Source organism: Psammomys obesus, unplaced genomic scaffold (assembly GCF_907164565.1).
Source record: "Psammomys obesus unplaced genomic scaffold, mPsaObe1.curated_primary_1811, whole genome shotgun sequence".
NCBI classification, from domain to species: Eukaryota; Metazoa; Chordata; class Mammalia; order Rodentia; family Muridae; genus Psammomys; species Psammomys obesus.
This window is the reverse complement of record NW_026590062.1, coordinates 15,536,673-15,545,614: the sequence shown is the minus strand read 5'-3', so window position 1 is coordinate 15,545,614 and position 8,942 is coordinate 15,536,673. Positions and strand designations below refer to the sequence as shown.

The following is an 8,942-nucleotide window of genomic DNA, read 5'->3' as shown; positions in this document are numbered from 1 at the left end:
ACACACACACACACACACACACACACACACACACACACACACACACAGGAGCTCACAGAAGCCAAAAGAAGGCATTGAATTATCTGGAACAAGAGTCATAGGCATTGATGAGCCACTATGCAGGTTCTAGGAACTGAACCTAGGTCCTCTGTAAAAGTAGTAAGTCATTTCCCCATTTTCAAAAGATTTCCCTCCCCTGTTTCAAATAGTGAAGTTGAGTCTCTGGAATAAGAATGATAACTTCAAGATAGATTCTCAAACAATGCTTTTCCTCCTGGTCACCAGGTTCAGAACAGTGTGTGTGTGTGTGTGTGTGTGTGTGCGCGCGCGCGTGCGCGCGCGCACTGGATGTCCTGTGATGAGGAACTCTGTGTCAAGTTTAAGGTCAGGGGGGTCACATAGCCTTTGTGTGTGAACAAAGCCCACCCAGTTTCATGAGGCCTGTTGTGATTCATGATTAGAAGGCTGTAAATCAAGGAACTTGGACACAAGGAAACCCAGCTCCGGGTACTCTATCACCCTCCGTGCTCTGAAAACCCTGCTTTCTAGGAAGACAATCCTTCCTGAAAAAGCCAGAGTGAAATGTCAATCCATACAGCTTGGGGGACAAGACTGGGAGCTGGGGAATCCACACCTCAATGTCCCTCTGCTGCTAAAACAGAACTCAATGAAGTTTCACAATTCTTTAAAAAATCTGTTGATAATATTCAATTTTTTTATGTAGCAGACACTGGTATAAATGCCCCCCAAATACTGAGTCATTACAGACCTATAGACGTCAGTAAGATAATTGAATTTATCTTTAAGATAAACAAATTGAGGCTGTGAGGAGAAGCCCTGCCAGTCACTCAGATTGTGTGTGGCAGGAACAGGACCAGAACACAGGTCCTGGCTCTGGGATGAAAAATCCAGAGTCTTCTGTTATAGCCAGGCTGGAGCATCCTGCCTGCAACAGGACTGCCTGGGCCTTAGATCCAGGTAGCCCAGACTTGTCCTGTAGAGGGCAGAGGCTGTTCTTTCTCAAGGCGAGAGCCATTTCACACAGGCGGAGGACAACAACGGATGGACATGCCACGACTCCCTTGATGTGCTGCAGCTGCCTTCTGTCCCCAAGTCCCCAAGCTAGCACCATGTGGTATGTATTCAATTTACAGGTCCCCAAAGCCCCAGGCAAAGCAATTTACTCAGATCTAAACTCAGTAGCTTTCCCTGCTCAGCCGGAGAGACTAGGGTGGGAGGGTAAAGGTGGACCTTCACCCCAAATCTCCTTCCTCTTGGTCCCACTTTGATAAGGTGGTGACAGGTGCAGGAAGCCACAGACACTTCCAGAGAGGACTCCCCGAAACGCATCCACTTCAACCCCGTAGAAGACATGGGTTTTACAAAGAGGTGCCCCAAGTCCTTTAATGACACCCAAAGCCATAGAAAATCGGGTCCTGCGGCATCAGTCCACTCACAAACGGTAAGGAAAGAGCCTCTGTTAACAAGTGCGAATGAGAGCTCAGGTTCGAGGTTAGATTCCTGACACAAAAAGGCGAGTATCTGGGGGAGACAGAGCTCTCAGCAAATAAGTATTTGTACCTGGACGGAGAAGAAATACCTTAAGAAATGTATCAAAATCTTTCATTTTGAAATCTTTAGGTGACACATACAAGAAGGCAAAAGCCCTAAAAATAACCATCCTGGCAGCCAGACTGCAAGAATAAGACATCACTGAAGTGTGGGATAGCAGGCTGGCATTCTGTTTTGAAAACATTTATTCTCCCTGAAGCAAATCATCTGACAGCATTATATATATATATATATATATATCCCTATGAAGAACCAATATGTAGTTTTGGCAATTATAACCTAAGACTTTCTGACTCACAATCGGAATCCGTCTGTTTTGACTAACTTACTTTTCGCCTTTACTTGAAGACAAACCTCACCTACTGTTCCCTATTGCGAACCTCCTCCCTAGCTTGAAGACATCCTGCCTCATGGGGCTTTGCCTAAGCATGACAGAAAGCAGGTGTCTCCGAGCTGAGTCCCACAACCCTTACAGTGAGAACTGGTCCATGAGAGCTCCGCCGGACACCTTGTGCTGAGCCCAGGGTGGTGATGGAGGCAAGCTTCCCAAGATGAACTCATCTGCTGTTTTGCTGGAAGTACCCCTTGAGTGACTGAGGCGCCCTAGCTACCAAAGGGAACCACAAAACCAATGAAACAATACAGGTGGGATTCAACACCCTTTTCTAAGATACAGCCTCGGGGGCATCCGTATCCCTGGGCATGACTGTGCGCGCTCCTAACACAACCTGCATCCATAGATACGCAAATGAGGTTCGCCCAAACAGGTTCGCCTTCCTGTCCAATCTGATGAAATCTTGGGGCGAAAGACCCTACCACTGCAGCACTGAACCTCTTTAGCTTTGCCCTCCCAAGGCCATGGGTTCCCAGGATGGTAGAAGGGCAAGCACAGTAATCCCAGCTTTGAGGTTCTTGCATGGCTTTTCTCCTCCCCCTCCTCCACAAACCAGGCAGTAAGTCTCCATTTCTCTGTGGGCATTTCTCTGAAACACAAGCCGTTTACCTCCCTCGTGGTAGTGGGTCTCTCTATGCTTGTTGGGGCGCCCACAATGAGGTTAGAGCTCCCACCCTCCCCCAAGTCCACCAACATTACAGGAAAAGTCAGTTCCTGCTACAGAAGGACGTATCCATAGAAAATGAGAAAGAGGGACAAATCACTGGGTGGGACACCCTAAACCCGAATAAAAACTCCGAGCCTCTTAGAGTGGGTGGTCTGGGGACCCTCTTTTTATCCGAGACATCTATAACACTTGCAAGTAAATTCATTGATCTTATGCCAGGTTGTCTTCCTGAATTCAGTTCTTTAGCTGGTAGAGAAAAAGAGGCCAGCTTCTAGCCAGTGCCACTCCATTAATTGCCCACAACACGCACAGATTAAGAACAGCTTCCCAGCACATCTGGACTTGGAATCACTGGCTTCTGTATTAGAGGACAGATCAGACTTCATTCTAGACACACCATGGCCAGAGGCCAGCCCAGGTACTTACCTTAGGATAAAATGGTCCACAGTAGAGTTATTGGAGATGGTGACAGAAGCAGTGACTATGTCTCCCTGCTTGACAGGCTGGGAGGGCAGCCAGATGACCACATTGCCATCCAAACGCAGTTCGCTGAGCTGGGTGCTGTCCTGGGTGCGATAAAGGCCCACGGTGCCAATCTTCTGCAGGTGGGACGTTCTGTCCTCCTGTCCATCCTTTCCTGGACGGATGGCATTGTCCTTTCTGGTGTCACCTCCGGAGCAGTCCTCTCGCTCGTCTCCCGATTGCACAGTGTAGTACAGTTCCACGCGGCTCCCCTCTGGCTGCTCCACGGGCCTCCTGCGCCCGGACACCACCGTCGGGGGATTGAACCAGCCCGGCAGCATCTCCAGCTGGGCCACGCACAACCCCAGGGCTCCACCCAGACGGCAGCTGCCCCGAACTTCCCGGGTGTCTCGGAAAGCAAAGACCCGCAGGCAGGGCAGCTTCTCGTCCCTGTGGTCATCCCAGTCTCGGCCCACGATGTGGAAGAGCACCTGCACTTTGGGATGGCTCAGGTAGACTTTCTCCCGGAGGATGTAGGCCTTCAGCCTCCAGTCAAAAGGAAACTTATTGGTTGGGCCTAAAAAGTTAGGGTTCAACATCAAGTCCAGAGGTATGACTTTTTCCGCAGCGTATGGCCCATAGCTGGCATTTAATACTGGGGGCTGCCTGGCCTTGTAGGTGAAGAAAGACTCCACCCTGGACTGCAGGCTGGCATTCCGTAGCAGGTCAGGGTTAGCCTCCTTCAGGAAGAAGGCGGTCTCAGCTCTGAGGATGTGGAAGCTCACGGGTAGGTACGGAGGCAACGAAGAGAATCTCTGTACATTATCGATGACCCCACGACCTTCTGTCACTAGGGGAGAGAAGCAAAGTTAAGTCAGTAACAGGCTGCTGCTTCTGGCTGCAGTTTAGAACAAAGGCTCTTAAGTCCGCAAGATCAAAGCTTGGAGTCCTTCAGGAAGTAGACGGTGCTTCCGGGTGGTCCAAAAATTACAGAGTTAATTAGGTTCAAATATGTAAATACGTAAAGTAGACTGGATTATGGGCATTTGGGAGAGGACTCAGTGAAGGGCTTGCCACACAAACTTGAGGACCCTAGTTCAGATCCCCAGAATTTACTGGAAAAACAAAAATAAAAATAAATAAAGCAGGGCATGTGTCTGTGGAGGCAGAGACAGGAGAACCTCTCAGCTTTCCTGGCCAGCTATTCCAGCCAAATCAGGAAGCTTAGGAGTAAGAAAATGACATGTGGAATAGAATAAAACCCACAAGCAAACCCTGAAACAGAAAGGTTTAGCTTGATGTTAAAGATGGAACCTCAAATCCTGAGGAAAAATAAATACTGCAGGGGCATTTGGGTAGATGCTTGCTTTAAAAACCAACCAATCAACAAACAAAACAAAACAAAACAAAACAAAACAATATTAAAATTAAATAGAATTAGATCCAATCCTTATAAGCAAGATTAAACCTCAGGGCCAGAGAGGTGAGGCAGTGGGTAGAATACTCGCTGTGTAAGTGTGAAGACCTGAGTTCAAGTCCCCCGCACCCACGTAAAAGCCTGCCCTGGGGAGGCAGAGCTGGGAGGACCCCAGGGGCTCTCTGGCCAGCCAGCTTAGCTGCAATGTTGAGCTTTAGGTTGAAAGAAAGACCCTGTCTCAAAAGTAAGCTGGAAGGCAGTAGAGGAAAGCACCCAGTGCCAACCTTTGACCTTTGACCTGCATGAGCGAGGGAGTATAAACCCTCACGCATGTGCACAGACATGAACGCAACACACACCGACACTGACAAGTTATAATACTAAACTTTGAATGGGTCCTTGAAGGAGTAGAGGATGGAGTAAAGGAGAAGATAAAGAGAAAAGAGATATGGAGATACAAACAGAGACAGAGGGGAGGAAAATGAAGAAAATGTACCTAAAGCAGCTATGATAACACTGAAATCTGAGGCATCTAGGCAAAAGGTGTGTGGAAATGGGCTGGAGAGATGGTTCAACAGCTAAGAGCACTGACTCCTTTTTCGGAGGACCTGGATTCAATTCTGGGCACCACAGCCTTGAAACAGGCTAGATCTCTAGTTCCAGGGGAATACAATGCCCTCTTCTGGCCTTCATTGGTACTGCATGCATACAGTACACAGACAAGTACAAACACTCTAACACATAAAATATATTAAAAAGTGTGTGGAAATTCTCTTTGTTATGTTTGCAACTCTTCTAGGCACATTGTCAATGCTAAGATAAAGAAAAGCAAAAATATTCAATGAAACAGAAAGAATGTGAGCAAGCCATCTTGGTTTTATATCCCTTGCCTTCCATGCACAGATCTTGCCTGTTAGGAAAAACAGCAACAAGAGAATTCCTCCCTCATTATTCGAAAACAAGGAGCAAAATCACCTGTATTCAAGTCTTTTGGTGATGTTGAGCCCTTGGGCTTGGTAAGTTTAGTCATTAATCACTGAAGGCCATTTTGTCACTACTGTCTTCTTTTATAGCTAACGTCAGAGTGCTCATTATCAAAATGTGCAAGAGGCTTCGTAAGACAACCACCCTCTGCTTAGGAGGGAGATCTTCAAGGCCCCTAGCCCTTCTGATCCCCTTCACGTTTCAACCCCTACAGTTGCCAGCATTTTTTGGTACTAGGAAGCCCAGCTTCTGTTATCTAGGACGTTCAGATCCGACAATGCTCAGTCCCATCTGAAAATTAGTTTTACTCAGCCCACAGCATTTTTACAGGATTTCTATAAACTGAAACACCATCTTAGAAAGCTGAGAGTCTCTGGGTCCCCAACCTCCCTCTCCACATAGTAAGAACGTGAACAGTTGGGTTTGGTCTGCAACTGGAAGAGTGTAAGCAACGGGCGTCTCAATGCTAGCCACGGTCTGGTTCTCAGTCCCTACAGCCCAGGGGAGCTGCTTGCTGGACCCCTAGGATGGACTTAATGTTTACAACCCCCTTCGAATCATCAGACAGTTAAGTCTGTGCCTACTGGAGCTGCTAGGACTCCACATCAAGTCAGGAATGAAGGACACATACCCCTCCCTCCTGGGTTCCTCTAGCCATCCCAGATGACTTATCCGCCAACCAGCATGCCGATAGCCATTTGTTTGTCCGTGGTGGGATCCCCATGAGGGTTTTGTCTTGCATTGGTCAGGGCACTACTAAGGACTCCCGCTGCACGCAGAGCTCAAGATCACGAATGCCCAGTTGCTACCTTGGCAGCCTCAAGTCAGTCCACCTCCTTGCCTGCTTTCCGTGAATCCCAAGAAGCCCGAACTATCCCCCATTCATAACAGAGAAGCAGGGAGACTGTTCTTTCCCTCTTTCTTTCCAACCTTCCTCACCGCCTCTCTCTCTGACCGCAGCTTACACACCCCCTGAGCATATGGGACATCCTGCCTGCTCTCCCCTGGAAGCATCCCTAATCCCTTCCCGACAGGGACACTGGCAAGCAGATCAAAGCTGCCTTTGGTTCAGCGTCCAGATGAACTTGGGTTGTCAAGATGTCTCTTCAAAGAAATAACACTCTGTTCCTAGCCCAGCGGCCCTGTGCCGAGGTCACCAGTGACAAGGGCACCTTCATTCCTTTCTTATTAGGAGTGGCTGAGCATCTCCAGTTTAACCCACTCAGTCCTGGTCCAGCTTCAAACACACAATCTCTGCCAAGGCACAACATTCCGGGAAGAGCCCTTGGAAGTGCCCATGCTGACTGTGTTAAGAAAGTCTCTATATTTTACAAAATACCACAAAGCTAATTGCCACATCTAGTGATTTTTTATTTTAAAGTATTTAGTGTGGTCAGTCTAAGATGGCTCTTTGGAACTTAAAGTAGAGAGATTTAGAGTCAGTTTTATTTGGGGGAGAGTGAGACAAGGCTACACAGACAAAGCAGAGCATGGGATGCTCAGGGTCCATCTGTAGCAGGGTGATCTGGGAACCCGAAGCTTTGCTGACAAGTTTTCCCATCAGTTTTCAGTCTTCCCGAATAGGAGGGGTCTGGGCCTCTCTCTTTCTGTCTCTTTCTGTCTCTCTCTTTCTCTGTGTGTGTGCGTGAGTGTGCACGAGCATACACATATGTGTTTTGTCAAGAAGCCACTCTGGATGACGAAGGCAGTAACCACTGAGAGTTGACTGCATTCTAGGCAGGATTTGAAAAGCGTTGGCTTGGAACCTCACCCAGGCAGACCTTAACAAATATCCTATGAGAATGTCTACACATAGATGAGAAAATGTGATTTTTTTTTTCCCCACCTTGAAATCCTGACTATACTGATCCAGTTGAAATTCATGACAGTTGGCTAGAGCCAGGGGCTCATGACCAACAGGGCTCCTTTCTACCAACTACGTGACTATGAGAAAGTTCAGTCATGTGAGTCACACAATGCATTTAGCAAGCCCCTGACTCCTGATGAGTGTTCGTGTTTTATTACCTCGCCATGCACGTAGCCATGCTTATGTATGTGCACCTGGGTACACAACCCAGCTTTTTTTCCTGGGGATTGAACTTAGGTCCTCATGCTCCCATGGCAAGTGCTTTATCAAACATTTCCACGACAGTAGCCGAATATATGCATGTACTATCATTAGTCAAGAGGTTAATAGTTGATAGTTCTACTGATTGAAACAGAAGATGCATTAATACTAATTAACTATTTTTTTAAATTATCCTTCTAAAACATAAAAAGAACAAAAAAAACAAAAAACAAAAAAAACAAAAAAAACAAGATCACATGATCCAAATCCCAATCTGCCCAGGTGTGTTAAGTCTTGTCATGTCTATATTAAGTGATCAACATTTGTTGGGTGAAGAGCCAGTATACTTTCTTATGGTTAAATTACTCAAAGAGGGCCTGGAGAGATGGCTCAGTGGTTAAGAGCACTCACTGCTCTTTCAAAGGACCCAGGTTCAATACCCCCCCCCCCCCATAGGGTGGCTCACAACTACCTGTAACTCTAGTTTCGGGAATCTAATGCTCTCTTCTGGGCTCTGTGTGAACTGTAAGTGCTTGGCATGCACATATGAAGGCAAACACTCATACATACAAATTACAAATAAGTAAATGTTTTAAAAGAACTTTTAGAAAGAAGGAGAAGGAATCCACGTCATAAAGCCTAAGTTTCTCCAATATGCCACCCAAACATCCGTCTATGACCCTAGTGGTATGCACAGCCATCTCCGTACTCCCAAAGGCTTCAACACTATACTTGTTACCAAAACCCCTCACGTGTTTGGGGAAGTTTGGAGAAATCTACCTTATTAAGGAGCTGGGAGTGTCTGAGATCCTTGCTGTACTTTCTTAACCATTTCCTGACTGCACAGAACACATGCTACACTGCTGTGAGCGCCTGAGCTCTGACTTTGTTCCTAACCCTCCTCCTGGCTCATCAGTGCCTGCTAGCATCTCTAGGGAAGACAGAATAAATGAGCTATCTCAAGGGTCTGAATCAACGTCTCAGACAAGCCTGTGCCAGCTCCCGAAGGCCATGCAGAGAGGCGCTGGGAGCCTCGGACAGCTGCACCTTTCCATCTGGCCTCCACGCCACAGGCAGAGTGTCTGCTCACCGCCTCCTTCCCTGTTTATCCATTTTCTTTATCTGTGCTTGCTGTCGGCATCAGGGATATTGTGTCCTCCATCAGTTGTTCATCAGAGAGCTCCAGTGCAAAGCCACCACCGGAAATTGAGTTTTTGAGATCCTGAGATAGTGGACCTGGTTGGTGCCTGTGTCACTTAGCGCCCAGACAGAATACCTCGGGGGAAATGACCCTGTCGGGCCACATGATGCACTGCCATCACCACGAGGCTCACTCTCTGACGTGCTGACAGAACATGGACTCTTTCAGTTGATTCTC

The 8,942-nt window shown here is 47.4% G+C and overlaps 1 protein-coding gene across 1 annotated transcript in view; it reads right to left on the bottom strand.

Annotated features, from left to right (window-relative positions):
* Tmem132c (transmembrane protein 132C) overlaps positions 1–8,942 on the bottom strand; it is a 298,442-nt gene that overhangs the window by 187,609 nt on the left and 101,891 nt on the right. The window contains exon 3 of the mRNA XM_055606023.1: positions 3,060–3,945. Coding sequence (XP_055461998.1) covers positions 3,060–3,945 — 886 coding nt within the window. The remainder of the gene's footprint in view (positions 1–3,059; positions 3,946–8,942) is intronic.